At 41.1% G+C, this 19,707-nt stretch overlaps 1 protein-coding gene across 4 annotated transcripts in view; it reads left to right on the forward strand.

Annotated features, from left to right (window-relative positions):
• TMA16 (translation machinery associated 16 homolog) overlaps positions 1-19,707 on the forward strand; it is a 142,356-nt gene that overhangs the window by 24,834 nt on the left and 97,815 nt on the right. For all 4 annotated transcript variants that reach the window (XM_034770660.1, XM_034770657.1, XM_034770659.1 and 1 more), the window contains exon 5: positions 2,618-2,766. In XM_034770660.1, coding sequence (XP_034626551.1) covers positions 2,618-2,766 — 149 coding nt within the window. The remainder of the gene's footprint in view (positions 1-2,617; positions 2,767-19,707) is intronic.

A 19,707-nucleotide genomic window follows, 5' to 3' on the forward strand; every position in this document is an offset into this window, starting at 1 on the left:
TATAAAATGAACATGGCACCAATTAAATAGATTTAAAACTGGCTAACTGATGGGTTTCAAAATGTAACTGTAAATGGGCAATCATCATCAAGCCAATGTGTTTCTAGTGGGGTCCTGCAGGGATCAATTCTTGGCCCTATGCTATTTTAATCAGTGACCTGGAAGAAAACATAAAATAACTGATAAAATTTGCTGATGACACAAAAATTGGGGAAGTGATAAATAATGAAGAGGACAGGCACTGACTCAGAATGATCTTGATTGCATGGTGATCTGGGCACAAGCAAACACTGTTTTTTAGTATGGCTAAATGTATACATCTAGGAACAAAGAATGTAGGCCACACTTAATGAATGGAGATTCTATCCACTACAGCCCACAAATCTTTTTCAAAGTCACTGCTTCCCAGGATAATCAGCTGAACATGAGTGTGGAATGATCTGGAAAAAGGGGAAAACAGTGAGGTGACAAAATTTGCAGATGATACAAAATTACTAAAGATAGTTAAGACCCAGGTAGACTGAGAAGAAATACAAAAGGATCTCTCAAAACTGGGTGACTGGGCAACAAAATGGCAGATGAAATTTAATGTAGAGAAATGCAAAGTAATGCACATTGGAAAGCATAATCCCAATTATATATATATATAAAATGATGAGGTCTAAATTAGCTGTTAGCACTCAAGAAAGAGATCTTGGAGTCATTGTGGATAGTTCTCTGAAAATATCCACTCAATGTGCAGTGGCAGTCAAAAAAGCGAACAGAATGCTGGGAATAATTAAGAAAGGGATAGATAATAGGACAAAAAGTACGTTGCCTCTATATAAATCTATGGTACGCCCACATCTTGAATACTGTGTGTAGATGTGGTCGCCCTATCTAAAAAAATATATATAGAGAGAGAGGAATTGGAAAAGATTCAGAAAAGGGCAACAAAAAATATTCGGGGTAGGGAATAGCTTCTGTATGAGGAGAGATTAATAAAACTGGGACTTTTCAGCTTGGAAAAAAGACAACTAAGGGGAGATATGATTGAGGTCTATAAAATCATGACTGGTGTAGAGAAAGTAGATAAGGAAGTGGTGTTTACTACTTCTCATAACACAAGAACTAGGGGTCACTAAATGAAATTAATAGGCAGCAGGTTTAAAACAAATAAAAGGAAGTATTTCTTCACACAACGCACAGTCAACCTGTGGAACTCCTTGCCAAAGGATGTTGTGAAGGCCAGGACCATAACAGGGTTCAAAAAAGAACTAGATAAATTCATGGAGGATAGGTCCATCAATGGCTATTAGCCAGGATGGGCAGGAATGGTGTCCCTAGCCTCTGTTTGCCAGGGGATGGATCACTTGATGATTATCTGTTCTGTTCATTCCCTCTGGGGCACCTGGCACTGGCCACTGTTGGAATACAGGGATACTAGGCTAGATGGACTTTGGTCTAACCCAGTAGGGCCATTCTTATGTGAGGCAGTAGCTAAAAGTGCTAATGCAATTCTGGGATGCATAAACAGGGGAGTCTCAAGTAGAGGTTATTTTATCATTGTATTTGCCACTGGTGCAATTGCGGCTGCAATACTGTGTCCAGTTCTGGTGTCCACAGTTCAAGAAAGATGTTGATAAATTGGAGAGGGTTCAGCGAAGAGCCACGAGAAAAATGAAAGGATTTAGAAAACATGCTTTATAGTTATAGACTCAAAGAGCTCAATCTATGTAGCTTAAGGAGAAGTTAAGGGGTGACTTGAATATAAATATCTACATAGGGAACAAATATTTAATAGGTTCTTTAATCAATAAAAAAGTATAGCATGACTGGAAATTGAACATAGGCAAAAATCTGACTGGAAATAAGTCATGAATTTGTAATGGTGAGAGTAATTAACCATTGGAACAATTTACCAAGAATCGTGGTGGATTCTCTATCACTGACAAATTTTAAATTGATTACATGTTCTTTCAGAAGATATGCTCTAGGAATTATTTTGGGCAAGTTCTATGCCCTGTGTTATGCAGGAAGTCAGACTAAATCACAGAGGTCCTTTTGGCCTTGGAATCTATGAACCTTTGCTATAGGTGGAACAGGTAATGCTGCCTATAACAACAAACAGGTAGGAGCAAAATCTGCTCTCTCATCGTTATCCTGTAGTAATTTGGAAGTTCTCCCAGTACACTGCTAGTCTTCCTTTTCCCAGAGATTCTTGGCTACAATAGGTGACATGCTATACTCTGCTAAATCTGAGGGGTAAGAGTCTAGAGGTCACAGCCTAAACAGAATTTCTCTTTTGGAAGAATATTGCAAATCTTTAATTTAGTATGAAAAACTGCACCTGTGGCATATTTACATGTGGTGCAGATGGCAAAGAAACAACTGGTAAATAGTATCAGAGGGGTAGCCGTGTTAGTCTGAATCTGTAAAAAGCATGAGGTTGATAGATTTCCATTCCATACGGCTAAATGCAGTGCCTTGCATGGTGTCAAGTATCAGAGGGGTAGCCGTGTTAGTCTGAATCTGTAAAAAGCAAACTGGTAAATATTTCCCTGGCAAATGACCAAACCAGTATAGTTTTATTAAAATGTTACAAGACATCTCATAGCTTAAACTTCTTGTCTTTCAGATATTTACATCGATTCAGTGATGAACTGGAACAGATTGAGTTACATAACAGCATTAAAGGCAGACAGGGAAGGCAGCACAGTTCCCGGGAGATAATCATCAAACAGACCATAGAGCATGAAAGACAACTCTATGAAGGATATGGGATAGGTATGGCTGCCTTATTATTTCTTTGTTGTGCAAACTGCAGTAGCTGCAACTTACACCCTTCCCCCCACTCACCCTCCTGTTCTCAAGGCCTGAATCCTAAGTGAAGGCTTTAGGTGATACTTTGGTTTTTTGTTTTAGAGAAATAAATCTTCCTTTACTTCTCTTGATTTCTAGGTTATTTTAAGGTGGATGTAAAAACAAACAGAAAGATCCTAGTTAGAAATTCATTTTACTTCCTTGAATGCAGTGATCACCTTTGAGCAGTGAATCTGCTTTATGCTTTATGACTGTTTTATGTTGCTTTAAGGCATATGTGTATGTAGATTTTGATTACTAAAGTTGAGAGGATTCCTGTGAAGTCTGACTTCTGTTTTTAAAGCATATTAATATAGCCACCCCAAAAGAGCATGAATCGCATCCCCTTTAAAAATGTTTCTTTTAAAAAAGGTGGGGTTGTTTTTTTAGCCTGAACAAAAAGGTTTCCCCCTCTTTAAAAGGGTGCATAATTATGTGTTTGGAAACATACATATGAGGTTGTTTGTTGGTATAAAGTTTTATTAGCTCTCATTTGAAATGACAGCATTACTTGCTCATGGCTTCATTACTCATGACTGGTAACCATCCCAAACTCATGACATGAAACCTTTGTACCATGAAACATCATAGCATTGTCTCAGTAATAGAAACCTAACATCACTGAGGTCTCCATGTATTGTTCCCTCCCGCAGGAATGGGCCAGTGGGAAAAGTTCTACAAGATTCACGTTGCATAGCTTATGGTGTGTTGTCCACTTAAGAGGGAGGACTTAGGAGCCTACTAAACTTAGAGGGCCCAAGGCTTCCCACTCCATGAATCACAGAGATCTTTAAAGGAAAAAAAAGAACCCTTGATCCAAGGAGGTAGGAATAGTCCTGTATCAATTGGACCTGCCTCCACCAGGATTTACACTTTCTCCTTATTTGCGGTGGAGCACGGCTCCGGCAGTAGATGCAGTGGAGCCCAAGGGCATTAATATAGCTCCAGACTTAATTAAATTTCTTGGGGTTTTCTGGATTTCTTCATTAAAATGTAGGGGCTCATCAAGGAATGGTGCTTCAATTTGACAGGTCTCTTGCTCCACCCTAACCCCACCTAAAACTTTGTGTAGCCCCAACAGACACTCTGATCAGACTGAGGAGATGCATACACAGAAGGACCTCTTCAAATGTGTAGCTGGTGATGAATCTTTGGCCCCATGGATGTTTGGAGTAGGGTTGAATGTGTACGTTTATAAAAATGCCCTAACATTTAACCTTTAACAACCAAAGGCTCCTGAAACAAAACCCTGAAACATTTAGAATACAATAATGCTGTAATTTATAACAAAAGTAATAATAGCCCAATAGACTGTTAGCTCAGAAAAATATTAACTTCTAATTTGACATTTCAGTGTTTTCACTGGCTGCTATCACAAATAAATATAAAGTCAGACTGCCAGACATGATTATTGGTCTTTATTTTTAAATTGCCCTTGGGAAAAAAATAGCAGTTGCCCCTTTGTCACCACAGTGTCTCACGAGGTCTTAAAAATAGCTGAGAGGAGAGCCGTGTGCGTCTTGAGAACCTCAGCATGAGTATTACCAATGAAAGGTATTGGTCAGGGATGCTGCATGGGATTAACATTAAAGAATGAAAAATTTTGAGCCCAAGTGAACTGATAGCATCCCTTTAAAAATATATATTCTCTTTAAAGGTGGTATGCAAATGCCAGCTATGCTTGAGAGAGAGTCTGAAATGACTGAAAATCATGTACATGGAACTAGGCTGATGGGCAAGAACAGGAATCAAGTGTAACAAGGCTAATTGGGATGGGGAAAGGAATTGTGGATACTGAGATCCAGGCTGTGTTGAGGAGGGTGTGGTAGAAAGTAATACCAAATTTAATGATCTGACATTACTTTTTAAAAATAGACCCTTTTTGGAGCCAAACCCTTTTTGGAGCCAAATAACCAATTTAACTTTAATGTCTAGAAGGAGTAGTGTTCATATCACTATGAAAATATCACTGGCTCTGAAAGTTCATTAACAAAATGGAAAAATCAACATTTGTTTCCTGCTTGGAAGGTAAAATCTTGGCCAATTAGCTTCTTTGAAATAAGCATTTCCTGTGTTCATGGGGAGAGGGGACAATGGGGGTTATGTAAGGTTTTCAAAATATTTGCCAGCCATATTTAATCCTCCAGAGCTGCTCATATCCTGTTCTGCATGAGATAGCAAACAATTCAGGGGTTCATGGCATTAAGCTATGTGACTTAGTGCAGAATGGGAATCCAGTGTTCTTTCTCCTAGCTTCCTCTTTTGTATTTCTTCTAGGGCAGAAATAGGGAAGCAATCTATATGACTTTTAAAACAAGAATAGATTTTTTTTTTTTAAATTGTTGTTCACCAATACAAAGTCCTCCTTCCAATTTCTGTGGTTTTAAAAATTACGTTTCCTTATTTTTAAAAATGTTTTTCTCTCCTGTTGCTGTGTGAAAGTTCCAGGCAAACAAACAAACAAAATCCATGAAATAGGCTAGCAAACAACTCTATCAAATGCACAAAATAAACAAACTGGAAAAAATAAAGAAACAAGATGTTTTCATTTATAGAAATCTCATATTTTACTTATTATTGCTGTAAGTTTAAAAATCACAAAAATGTGACATTTTTAATTTGATGGTGCCCCTTTACATGTTAAATGCAACCTCAAATCATTCATCATTTGTTATTGCAGCTGTTGAAGGTTCAGTCTGTCTAGAACTCAGTCTTCATTCAGAGAAAATTGTTGCTGCTAAATACTATAATTGGAAATGGGAGGAAAAAATGGGAAGTCAGCTGGAGATTGTGCTTTAATGGCTCTATCTCATCATTATCACTAGAGGCTTCTCTAATAAAAGGGAATATCTTCAAACTGACTTTATATTTGAGTCTCTCTCTTATTGATGTCAGAATTTTCCCTTCTGTGTTGTATGTTTTGCCTTGAAGCAGCCTTAAAATATAAAAGTGAAGTTCTAAAAGTCATCCAAGATTTGACATTTTTGTATAAATGGTCATGTTCAAGTGAATAGACATTCAGGATTATACATTTCTTCACTAGTTGATCATTAACAGGCTGAATTTCATACAGAAGTTCTTAAACAGCTACACCGGCAGCTGAGTATTCAGATAAATTAGTAAATGCTGTACAGATCCTTCTAGGAACAGTAACAATAAGGGAAGCTTCAGTCTGATAATCAGTGAGGTTGTTAAGGAAGTTGTTTCTTTACTAGTGTCTCATTGGTTCCTGCCTTTCCCTCTATGCTTAATTGTACGACTAAACAGGTTCCTACAGGTTTGACTTTTCTGGCATATTGTCATTTTCATCATTGTGTATTTCTGAAAGGTACTTATTTTTCAGGTGTTCATAGATAATGTCCAAAGCTTGTTGAAAGGGCATCCCAGATGTTGACAGAAACTTCCTGATGAATTGAGAGTGCATGTTTACAGCTAAAAATGGCAAGCAGTAGTTATTTCATCTGAACTTCATGTGGTTTAGTTAACTGACTAACTTTTAATTATGCATTCTGTCAGAACATGGAAGCCAAGTGTCCTAGAAAAAGGAATTGTCCAATGAGCTTTCAAAGTTAAATATATACAGATATGAAGAGTTAATTTTTTTTAATATTTGGGATGGAAGGAAGGTCAGGTGGAAGACACGAGGGCAGATTATAATAATATTTAGGTTTATCTCCCAGCATAGCTAGTGCCTGTACTGTTTATTCAATACATTAATGATCTGGAGGATGGCATGGACTGCACCCTCAGCAAGTTTGCAGATGACACTAAACTAGGAGGAGTGGTGGATAGGATACAGAGGGACCTAGACAAATTAGAGGATTGGGCCAAAAGAAATCTGACGAGGTTCAACAAGTGCAGAATCCTCACTTAGGACGGAAGAATCCCATGCACTGCTACAGACTAGGGACCGAGTGGCTAGGCAGCAGTTCTGCAGAAAAGGACGTAAGGGTTACAGTGGATGAGAAGCTGGATATGAGTCAACAGTGTGCCCTTCTTGCCAAGAAGGCTAATGACGTTTTGGGCTATATAAGTAGAAGCATTGCCAGGAGATCGAGGGACGTGATCATTCCCCTCAATTCGGCATTGGTTAGGCCACATCTGGAGTACTGTGTCCAGTTTTGGGCCCCACACTACAAGAAGGATGTAGAAAAATTGGAAAGAGTCCAGCGGAGGGCAACAAAAATTATTAGGGGGCTGGAGCACATGACTTATGAGGAGAGGCTGAGGTACCTGGGATTATTTAGTCTGCAGAAGAGAAGAATGAGGGGGGATTTGATAGCTACTTTCAACTACCTGAAAGGGGGTTCCAAAGAGGATGGATCTAGACTGTTCTCGGTGGTACTAGATGACAGAACAAGGAGTAATGGTCTCAAGTTGCAGTGGGGGAGGTTTAGGTTGGATATTAGGAAAAACTTTTTCACTAGGAGGGTGGTGAAGCACTGGAATGGGTTACCTAGGGAGATGGTGGAATCTCCTTTCTTAGAGGTTTTTAAGGTCAGGCTTGACAAAGCCCTGGCTGGGATGATTTAGTTGGGGATTGGTCCTGCTTTGAGCAGGGGGTTGGACTAGGTCACCTCCTGAAGTCCCCTCTATGACTTCTGCTGCTACTTTTGATAGAATCCCTTGTACAGTTGAATTGGTCCATGTCTAAAGAGATCACTCCTAACTCTTTTAATGACCCGTCGTTTCTCTCAACTTTACTTTGTGGCTCCTTGATTTTAACCCTGCCTCTTGTTCTCTTGAGTTTTGCTCCACTCCTTATTGAAGAAATGTATACATGATTTGAATGTGGGTTCAAGAACAATGTATTCCAATTCTCGTAAGACTTAACAAATCTTTAGTGCAATCTGTGTGTCTGAGAGAATGGGGAAAAAGTTGTGTTAGAGACAGTTGATTTTTATTTTTCAGAAACATTCTATTGATATGAATCTCTATTCTGACCTCTACAGAACCTGATACTATTTAAATTATGTAGGTATCTCTATACTTTGATTGTAAGCTCTTCTGGGCAGGGATTGTCATTTTGTTATGTCTGTACAGTGCCTAGCAAAATGGAGATGTCCTCCTCAGCTGGGGCTCTTTGTTGCTACCATAATACAAATAAATATTAATAGACTAGAGTGCTTACCAGAAACTTTATGTAGTCACCTTTGTTTGACTTGCTACTCAGACTCATGTACAGTAACTCCTCTCTTAACGTCGTTATGTTCCTGAAAAATGCGACTTTAAGTGAATCCAATTTCCCCAGAAGAATTAATATAAATGATGTGGTTAGGTTCCAGGGAAATTTTTTTCACCAGACAAGAGACTATATTATATACACCTCGACCTCGATATAATGCTGTCCTCGGGAGCCAAAAAAATCTTACCACATTATAGGTGAAACTGCGTTATATTGAACTTGCTTTGATCCACCGGAGTGCGCAGCCCCGCCCCCCCGGAGCACTGCTTTACCGTTTTATATCCGAATTCGTGTTATATCGGGTTGCGTTATATCTAGGTAGGTGTGTGTGTATACATACACACACACACACACACACACACACACACTCTCGCACTCTCTCTCTCTCTAGGTTTTAAACAAACAATTTAATACTGGTATATAGTGATGATGATTGTGAAGCTTGGTTGTGGTGGAGGAGTCAGAGGGTGGGATATTTCCTTTACTGCTAAATGATGAACTAGCAATTGGCTGAGCCCTCAAGGGTTAACTCTCTCACTTTACAAGGCAGCAGGAATGGAGGGAGATATGCGCATTTCCCCTTTAAGTACACTGCCTTGTTAATTAGATCAGCTTGCTGAGACCGCAGCTGCTACAAGCTCCCTCCATCCTGAGCCCCGGTGTGTCCCCCCCTCTGCTTTGTGGAAGATGGGGTAAGTGGGGTGCAGGAGCAGGGGGGGGAGGGGGACACCCTGACATTAGCATTAGCCCCCTCTTCCCCCCCCCCCTGCACAGCAAGCAGGAGTCTCGGGGAGCAGCTCCAAAGCAGAGGGCAGGAGCAGCACATGGCAGTGGAGGGAGGGACAGCTGCAATTGCTAGCCTGCTGGGCAGCTGCTGCCCAGGGAACTTAAGGGAACGGGGAGCTGATAGCGGGTCTGCCAGTCCACCCTGGTTACAAGCCTCCACCAGCTAGCTGCAATCGGCTGTTCTTCCTGCAAGCAGTAGGCAAAGCAGGTGACTGCTAAACGATGTTAGAAGGGAGCATTACACAACTTTAAACGAGCATGTTCCCTAATTGATCAGCAACGTAACATCGAGACAACATTAACCAGGATGACTTTAAGTGAGGAGTTACTGTACAGCAATGGAAAGGCTGATCTGGATTGCTTAGTAAAGTGGTCTCATTTAAGCAACATGGCTTTTAATGCAGCCAAATGCAAGGTTGTACGTCTAGGAAAAAAATGTAGGTCACATTTACAGTGTAGCAGTATCCTGGAATGCAGTGATATTGAACAAGACTTAAGGGTAATGGTAAATAAACAACTAAATGTGAGTTCCCAGTGCTGTGCTGTAGCTAAGACAGGAGTGGGCAAACATTTTGGCCTGAGGGCCACATCTGGGTATGGAAATTGTATGGCAGGCCATGAAGGTTTACGAAATTAACAATTCAGAGATATTTAATAAAGATACATTTTAGTGGAAATAAACATAAAACCTTATTTACTATTATAAATATACCATCATAACAATGTATTACAATAATTAAACCAAACTTAACCCCTTTTCATTAATGTGAGCAATACAGCTGGTCGCCCTTCTTTACAATGGCATCAAAATCTGGTGTCATTCTTGTTATAGAAATCCGCAATACGGAGCTGAGATGCTGGTCAGTTAACTAGGATCTGTAATGAGATTTGTTGTAATTTAGCAGGGAACACACAGGTGGTGAACAAAATAAGGATTTTCTGTTCCACCTTGTGGTTATTTATGAACTTTGTTTCACTGAAGGGGCTTAAAACTTGTCCAGTTTTTCTGAATTGTACTTTTTCTTCAAGGTGGAATCACACTGTAGATCAATGAGCTCCAGTTGTAATTCTTGCGGGGCTCTCTCGTAATCAAATGACAGTGGGCATGACACCAACTCCAGTGTTCTCTATCTTCTCAAAGACAGGGAATCGATGAGAAAATTCTCCATGCAAGTCACTCAAACTTTTGCTGTACTTTTCTGTCTGCTCTGGTGACATTTCCAAGTATTTCTGTGGTGGAAACTGAGCGAACACTTTTTGTTCTTAGTCTTGTTTTCAAAACAATTTATCTTGGCTTTGAAAGCTGTCATACTAGAATACAATTTGTATACAAACACATTCTTTCCTAGCAGCTTCACATTAAGTTCATTTAAACGTGCCAAGATATCCACACCAAAAGCAAGGTTGCACACCCACTTTAAATTCTTTAATTCAGGGAAATCGTTTTCTTCCTCCTGCATCTCCAGAAAAGTGTGAATTTCAACTCTGAGCTCTCCCACTCTCTGCAATACGTTTCCTAGGTTGAGTCAGCGGAGATTTGTATGATAAAGTCTGGGTGTTCGGCACCAGTGCCTTCAAGAAGGGAAATGTATTGCCAATGATTAAATCTCCTCGCTTTTATGTAGTTCACTATTTTCACTACTGTGTGAACAACATGATCAATGTCCAGGACATTTATGCAGAGGGCCTCCTGATGTATAATACAATGTAGAAAAATCACCTCTTTATCAGGGTCATCTTCTTTTACTTTGTCCTGAATTCTTTTAAAAAGTCCTACGTTTTTCCCACTTAAATTTGGCAATCCATCTGCAGTTACGTTTGCCAGTTTACTCCAAGGGAGCTTCAGATGTGCAAGGCAGCAGACACCCTCTCATATAAATCCGATTGTTTAGTTGTGCCTTTCATTGATTCAATTGATAAAAAGTCATCTGATTTCAAATTTCAAAAATCAGTAACTGTGCTGTGTCCTTAATGTCAGTGCCATCAGCGAGAGCTAACAAAAACAACGTAAAGCCCTGTGCTTTCTTGTTCAACTCAGAAGCCAAATTTCACTAATCACTTCTACACATCGAGTAACAGTTCTTCATGACAAACTAATGGTTCTCAAATTTGTTTTGGTATTCCGGGCACAGCATGCTAGCAACATAAACCATACATTCTTTCAAAAACTCTACTTTAGCAACTTGTTTGTTTAGCGACCTTAAACGCCAGAACATAACTTGCCTTTGTAGTGGCTTCCTGAACTGTAGCTTGTTGCACATAAATATTTTGCTGAGCTTTTAAGTTTGTGGTGAGTTTCTCAGCTTTTCTTGCCCTTTCCTCAGTTGTTAAATTACTGCCATAATTAGGATAGTTCGTTGAAAAACGGTAAATCAAATTGTACTCCTTGAACACTGATCCTCGCCTGACAAATCAGGCATACAGCCTTTTGAGTTCACTTTTGTGAAAAAATATTTGGCATTCCGTTCTTTGTTAAAAACCTGACTTTGTCCATGTACAGGAGTTTGCCGGGGCTCGACCCGCTCCGGGGCGGCGGGGAGCCACACCGACTCGCTACCCGCTGGGGCTTGAGTGCTTTGTCTGGCTGCAGGGTCTTGCCCCGCAGCCCTTGCAGTCCTGAACGATACAGGAAGGCCGACCCTGGCTCAGGGCAGGCACCAACGTTATGTCAGGGCTCAGACTCTTAGTCAGGGTTGAGCAACAGTAAACAAAGTATTTAAGCCCATGCCCTAAGTCAGGGAGGGGCAACAAATGCTGAGGCAGAGCTCAGGCCCTCAGGCAGGGCTGAGTAACAGTAATAGGCCTGAGCCTCAACAGGCCTGGGAGAGGGGGAGACTACCACCCACAGGTTGGGTGGCAGGGGGGACGCAGGCCCTCCCACTCCACTGTGTCCCAGCCCAGGGCCCTAGCAGAGGCAGAAGACTCCGCTGCTTCGTCAGTGGGGATCCTGGCCGCAACACACTGACATCGGCTCTGGCAGTGCTGCAGCCAGACTGGGGTCGGCTGCCCCTGGGCTACTTCCACGCTCCCCCTCTGGGCCTACCTGGGTGCTGGCGTCGGCTTCGGGGGGATCCTGGACCATGGGTTTGTCTGGCCAGGGATCGTTTGGCAAGTCTGGGAGCTCCTCCGGATAGGAGGCGCTGGGCAGGCCCGGCAGCTCCTCGGGGTAGCGGGTGCCGGGCAGGCCCGGCGGCCACTCCGGGCTGTGGAGGCTTCCCAGTCCCGAGGTAGGCTGGAGACATCTGGTCTCTCCGGCTGCTGGGGCCTGACTGGGTTCTGAGGGCCCGGCTTTATACTTCCGGGTCGCCGCCTGACCCTCTGAGGGGTGGGCTCAGAATTCCCTAGCTCCGCCCACTCCGGCCTCTGGATGGGCTCTTCCCCTTCTGGGGCGGCAGGGAGCCCGCCCACCTCCTGGTTAACCAATATGGACTCACTACACTACACTTTTTGTTTTTTTTTGTTTTTTTTGCAGTGTTCATTTTTTAAAGGGAAAAGAAAATCCAAACTGCTGCCCTTATTTCAAACTGCTGTTTTACAAGATTTCATACACTGTGAAAAACCTGGGCCCTCTCTCTAGCCTGGATTTCTTGGTTGTCAGTGCCCCTGATAATTTTGAGCCATGGCATTCTGTCCCAGAACCCATGTGGACAAGAGGAGGCAGAGGCAGGTGTAAACTCATCTGTAACTTTATGTCCAACTCTCCCCCCCAAAAAATGGTATATTTGAAATGTTCTTACTGTTGTACTTTGAGTTCTGTTTGCACTGTTGCGTTCATTAAAAGTTTACATAGTAAGGGATGTTACCAAGGTGGGGCTGGAGGACTCATGGGATGTGGCGGAGGGGGGCTCTATAAGGGATGTTACCGAGGTGAGAGGAGGGGGAGATTCATAGGGTGTGGCACGGGGTGGGGGGGCGCTCTACAGGGGTGGTATTGGGGACACCAAGGCAGCCGTACCAGGCACCGCCACGGGTGGAGGCTGCGGCCCCTGGGCAGTTTCGAGGCTCTCGAGGGTGGGGCCATAAGAGACCACGAGGGGATTGGGCATGCCGGTGTGGCGGGGGGGGGGGGGGGGGGGGGGGGGGGGGGGGGCTGCCATGTAGGGGCAGGGTTCCGATCCTGGAAACAGTGCGGTGAAGTCGCTCCTGCACAGTGTGGCTCTTCTGCGTGCCGGAAGGAATCTTCCAGGAAGATGGTGCTCATCAGTGAGTCGGGGGCTAGGGAGCACCGGGCGGAGTGGGGCAAGCCCCAGACCCCACTCCCCACTGGGCATGCCAGAGTGGGACAAGCGCCCGATTCTGCTCCCCGGCAGGAGCTCAAGGTCCAGATAAGGATTGAACTCACAACCCTGGGTTTAGCAGGCCAATGCTCAAACCACTAACGTCTCATGAGCTGGAAGCAGCCCGTGGGCTGTAGTTTGTCCACCCCTGAGCTAAGAGGACTAATGTAATTCTTGGATGCATAAGCAGGGAAATACCAAGAAACAGTTGAGAGGGGGTATTACTACTTTATAGCGTTTTGATGAGTAGAACTGGTTGAAAATTTTTAATTAAAATTATTTTTTGATGAAAATGCCCTTTGTGCAAAATTGAAATATTCTACAGAATTTTTAAACCTGGGAAACCTTAACTCACTTTCTAGGTGTACAGGTGCCTGTAAATCTTTTGATTATATTGCAATACTAGAATAAGGTTAATCTAGCTCTAAATGATTTTTGCTTCCTATATTCTACAATAGTAAAATGTCTGTTATTGCTGTGGTAGATACCAACAACATTTAATAGCATTTTAATTGGGAGTATGGAATGGTCGAGATTTTATTTTTTAAATCTCATCTTTGACCAAATCTCCTCTCTCCAGTTCAAGATGAATCAGACTTTTATCACAATCTTTCAGGAAATTATTTTTTTTAACACAAATAAACATGGGATTATCTTGTGTTTACATATTGGACAGAGAAAAAAATGAACTGAAGCTGTTAAAGACTAATCCCGTTTCCTAGAAGACAAACAAGACAAATGAACACAAGAGGGGCTGAAAAAGAATAGAAAAGATAGAAAATGGTTCCTGTCGCTGTGTTGTCTCCACTAGTATCTTCACTGCTAGAGAAACAACAGCATGGCACATGGTCTTATTAGCCACTCTGAGACCTGGTAAACTTGTACCAGCCTCAGGCAGTTTAAGGAATTGCTTTCATCATTCTCTCTGGTCACAGGCTGACAGCAGTGTTGCAAAATATATAGTCTTGGCTGGCTAAGCCTGACTTTTATTAAACAGAAGGAAAAAGGAGAGGGATAGGAAAGAGAAGGAATAAGGTGTGGCAGGAAAAGGAAACAAAGGGTGTGTGTGACAAAGTCTCACATCCTAGATGGTGTTTGGGATTTAGCTGGAGCCAGTGAAGGTATTGATGTCATCTGGGTCCCTCTCTTGGCCCTGACTGGTCAGGACATCTCTTAGGACGGGGCCAACAAAAGCCCCACAATGCCACAGTGGCTCTTGAGGTCCCAGAAGATGGTAGGTGTGGCAGCCATGATGGTGAAACTCTTGGCTAATCTTTGGCTAATTAGCTCTTGGCTAATCTTTGTTACGGAGTGATGAGCAGAATAGCCAATCCTCTAATTATTGGCCCTAATTTCTGACGCACCAATTTTGGTCTATTGATTTTGGGACTCTCACTTTTCTTCTTTAGCAGGCATGATCTTAATTACAGTCCTTGAGTGATATCAGCAGGAGTTTTTGTTTGCACTAGTTTAATCTTTTTGTCTCACTTTTGCAGCTTTTCCCATCAATATTTTTTATTGTAGGTTATGACACTATATAAACTTTCACTCACTTTTTACAGTTGAGTTCACAATTAGGATAAATCTGCAGGGCCAATTATTACAACAGTTGCTGCACAACATGTGAGTAAAGCACTTGAGTTAGCCATGAACATAAAGGAAAAGGCAAAATTTATCTTCAGCTAATGTTGAACAAGCCAGAAAAGTTTGGATTATATACTCTCCTGTGACAAGTTGGAAGCTTTCCCATGTCATTGCAGTCTACTTCTAAAGAAGCTAAACTCTCATTTAAAAAACAAAACCAAAAACCCCCTCCAAAACCAATTTAGCACTTTTGAAGAAAATATTCTAAATATGAACCAAATGTAAACTGATGCAGAGATGTCACCTTAAGTCTTCAGACAGTTATGCCTCTGCTGCTGCTCAGAATTCTGACAAGTAGCTACAGGGTGAAGAGTAACCAGAATCTTTAGTCTTCGCTGGTGCCATTCAGAAGCCTGTGAGTAGCAGGAAAACTGACAAGAGTTGGGAAAGTTTCATTTTGCTACTGTCCAGTTAAGCTAGGAGCAGCAGCAGAGGCAATCATTCTGTTCTACAAATATTCTTATACTGTGCTCATCTGAGCACCTTCCAGTAATACATTACATGAAGTGACTACTCATCGGTCATGTAGTGTTTGTTCTCTCATCCTCTTCTCAGGAGAAGGTGCAGTGCCTTTGTTTTGGTAAGTTGGTTTTTGTTTTTTGTTTTTGTTTTATCATACGTTTCTATGTATTGTTAGAGATGGCAGGGTGGAAGAAATGTACCTTGCACTCGGAGCAGAGAGTGATCTGACCAGTTTGCCTTGTGGCTACATGTAGATGTTGAAAAGGATTGGGAAGAAAATTGATCCTTGTGGGTCTCCACAAGTGAGGGGTCTAGTGATGTGAAATTGCTCCTCTACCACTACTCCTTGGTTGTGTCCCTCCAGGAAGGACTCAGACCATTTTAGTTCATTACCCTGGACCCCTGCTCCCTCTCCCTGATGAGACAGCACTATCTCATGGTCAGCAATGTTGAATGATGTAGAGAGCTCCAGCATGGATCTGTCTGTCCTTTTATCCATTGACAGGAGGCAATCATCCCTCAGTGCTTCTAAAGTGGTTTCAGTTCCATATTCTGGCCTGAATCCAGATTATGACGGGTCTAGAATTTTAGCTTCAATTAGATGAGCTTGTAGTTGGCCTTTGGCTAGCTTCTCTTTGAGCTTGTTCAGGAATGGGAAGTTTGACATTGGGCAGTAGTTGGGTAAAACTGATTTGTCCAGGGTGGGTTTCTTCAGTGTTGGTCAAACTATTGTATATTTGAAGAAGGAAAGGAAGAATGAGGCGTTGTCTTTTCGGTCGAGAGTAGCACCAGTTGTTCATGCTTCTTTCACAAGCCAAGAAGGGTATATTTCAGATTTTCAAGGCTTGGGTCAATACTCCTTTAGGGACTCCTCTCTCATTGAAGCTATTAAGTAAAATACAGGACCAAAAATCAAGGGTTTGGGGTTTGTGTAGAGTAGTGTAGATATCCCTGTTGTAGTAGTCAAGATAGGTAGAGCAGTTGAGATAATTCCCAGTACTTCTCAAGGCCTATCTGATGTATGGTTGCACTTCAGTATATGACCTTATAATGCAGTGTAAGGAAAATATTTTTTAAAATAGCATCGGCAGTCCAACTACAACAACAAAGATGAATGATAAGTAACATGCTATATTTTATCATGAAGAAATGTGATACATAATCCAATATGGATAGAATTATCTGGCTTATTACCTTGAGACTGAAGAAAATTGATAGACAAAGAATAGCTTCTAACTTTCACTGTGTGTTCAGGGTCAATCAAAGACAGCATAGGAGCCATCTGAAATGTGACATTTATATGACATGAGGCAGTAATTTAGATTTAATGCTACAGAGGTAGCATTATTCCTTGTTGAGACACTTTGCTGCTCCTTAAATCTATATAGTTGTTTCTAGATAGTAATAAGACATTTCAAGCTGTGCTAAAACTTCAAAGCTTCTGAGCATTAGAATCTCTCTGAAGTGTTCACTATTACTGATGGTATGAGAAATAGGTCACCTGTAAGATTTTAGAAATGGCCATGTGTCACGTAAAGCAGCCTAAAAGTTCTTGGCCAAATTGTGCACTGATTTGCACCCTGTACAACCACCTTGATGCCAATAGGAATGCACAGGGATATAAGTAAGTTCAGAATTTGGCCATGTAATTTCAACTGGAAATTAGAAAAATCATCTCTCCTGTACATCTATATTCTGCATAGTGGTAAATCAATACAGGTTGGATAATCAGTGTATTACTAGATCCCATTTATTTCCTATTTAGTTAGGTTCAGGCAGGTGACTAATCAATATAAAAGGCTCTTATTAAAAGCTACTGCTATTTATTATGATTAAGCAAGAGATAAAATCACTTAAGGAGAAAGAAGACAAAACTCAACATACCATGTAAGCAAAAATTGTAATTACAAATTATACAACTGCATTTCTTTTAAAATAGAAATTTCAGTAATTGCAAAATGACAGTTTCTTAGTACCAAGAGTTCTGTTTATAATAATGATATATAATTAACAGTGTAAACTTCAACTACTCTGTAAACAGATACATTGATAGTGAAGTGGAGGTGCCCTGTCACTCAAGCAGGCATTACCTCAAGTTTTCCAGGCAATTCAGACAGTGATAGGGGCCAAGACAGTTGAATGGCTTGAGTGGGGGAAATGGTGTGTTCCAGAGCCAAAGAGAGATTGTCGTTTGGATATCCAGGGGTTTAAAGAGCAAGATATGATTATACCCTCCATGAAGATACAATCTTATACATGCTCATTTTTTTCTTAATGTTTTATTGATCTTTACATTCTTAGAACTGTGTTTTAAAATTAATTATTTGAACTGGAAACCTGGGTTTGATTCCCAGTTCAGGCACTGATCTGTTTGACCTTGCACAAGTATCTAGTGCACTGCGTAGGAAAGATAGGAAGTATGGCAAGAGACCACCGTAACTTAACCAGGAAATCTTCAATAAGTCCTACAAAAAGTGGAAACTATATCAAATTATAAAGGATGAATATAAACAAATAATGCAAGTATGTAAACTAGCTAGAGACATAAAGGGTAACAAGAAAATATACTACAAATACATAAGAAGCAAGAGGAAGACCAAAGACAAGGTAGGCCCATTACTCAGTTGAGGGTGCGGGGGAACAATAACAGAAAATGTGGAAATGGCAGAAGTGCCAAATCACTTTTTGTTTCAGTTTTCACCAAAAAGCTTGGTAACAACTGGACATCCAACTTATGTAATGCCAGTAAAAATGAGGTAGGATCAGAGGCTAAAATAGGGAAAGAACAAGTTAAAAATTACTTAGACAAGTTAGATATCTTCAAGTCATCAGGGTCTGATGAAATACATCGTAGAATACTCAAGTAGCTGACTGAGGAGATCTTTAAGCCATTAGCGATTATCTTCAAAAAGTCGTGGAAGATGGGAGAGATTCCAGAAGACTGAAAAAGGGCACTATGTTTGCCCATCTATAGAAAAGGGGAATAAGGACAACCTGAGGAATTACAAATCAGTCAGCTTAACTTCAGTACTAAGAAGGATAATGAAGCAAATAATTAATTAAGCAATCAGTTTGCAGACCCCTAGAAGACCCCTAGAAGATAAGGAGCTAAGTAACAATCAGCATGGATTTAAAGAATAAATCATATCAAACCAACCTAATAGCTTTCTTTGACAGAGAACCAAGCTGTGTGGATGGGGGAAGTGGTAGACATGGTATATCTTGACTTTACTAAAGATTTTGATACTGTCACGCATGACCTTCTCATAAACAATCTAGAGAAATACAATTTAGATGGAGCTACTATAAGGTGGATGCATAACTGTTTGGAAAACCATTCCCAGAAAGTAGTTATCAGTTGTTCACAGTCAAGCTGAAAGGGCATATCAAGTGGGGTCCTGCAGGGATCAGTTCTAGGTCTGGTTCCGTTCAGTATCTTCATCAGTGATTTACATAATGGCATAGAGCAGGGGTAGGTAACCTATGGCACGGGTGCCAAAGGCGGCACACAAACTGATTTTCAGTGGCACTCACACTGCCTTTTAAATGAAGCTTCTTAAACATTTTTAAAACCTTATTTACTTTACATATAACAGTAGTTTAGTTATATATTATAGACTTCTAGAAAGAGACCTTTTAAAAACCTTAAAATGTATTACTGGCACGCGAAACCTTAAATTGAGTGAATAAATGAAGATTTGGCACACCACTTCTGAAAAGGTTGCCGACCCCTGGCATAGAGTGTACACTTAAAGTTTGTGGACAATACCTAGCTGAGAGGGGTAGGATTAAAATTTGGAATGATCTGGAGAAATGGTCTGAAGTAAATAGGATGAAATTCAATAAGGACAAATGCTAAGTACTCCAATTAGGAAGGAACAATCAGTTTGTACACATACAAAATGGGAAATGACTCTCTAGGAAGGAATACTGCGGAAAGGGATCTGGGGGTCATAGTGGATCACAAGCTAAATATGAGTGAAGAGTGTAACACTGTTGCAAGAAAAGCAAACATTCTGGGTTGTATTAGCAGGATTGTTGTAAACAAGACATGAGAAGTAATTCTTCTGCTCTACTCTGCGCTGATTAGGCCTCAACTGGAGTACTGTGTCCAGTTCTGGGCACCACATTTTAGGAAAGATGTGGACAAATTGAAGAAAGTCCAGAGAAGAGCAACAAAAATGATTAAAGGTCTAGAAAACATGGCCAATAAGATTGGAAGATTGGAAAAAAAATGGGTTTGTTTAGTCTCGAGAAGAGAAGACTGAGAGGGGGCATGATAATAGTTTTCAAGTACATAAAAGGTTGTTATAAAGAGGAGGGAGAAAAACTGTTTTCCTTGTCCTATCAGAGGTTAAGAAGCAGTAGGTTTAAATTGTGGCAAGGGTGGTGTAGCTTGGACATTAGGAAAAACTTCCTAACTGTCAGGGTGGTTAAGCACTGGAATAAATTGCCTAGGGAGGTTGTGGAATCTCCATCATTGTGGATTTTAAGAGCAGGTTTGACACACAC

Source organism: Trachemys scripta, chromosome 5 (assembly GCF_013100865.1).
Source record: "Trachemys scripta elegans isolate TJP31775 chromosome 5, CAS_Tse_1.0, whole genome shotgun sequence".
Lineage (NCBI taxonomy): Eukaryota > Metazoa > Chordata > Testudines > Emydidae > Trachemys > Trachemys scripta.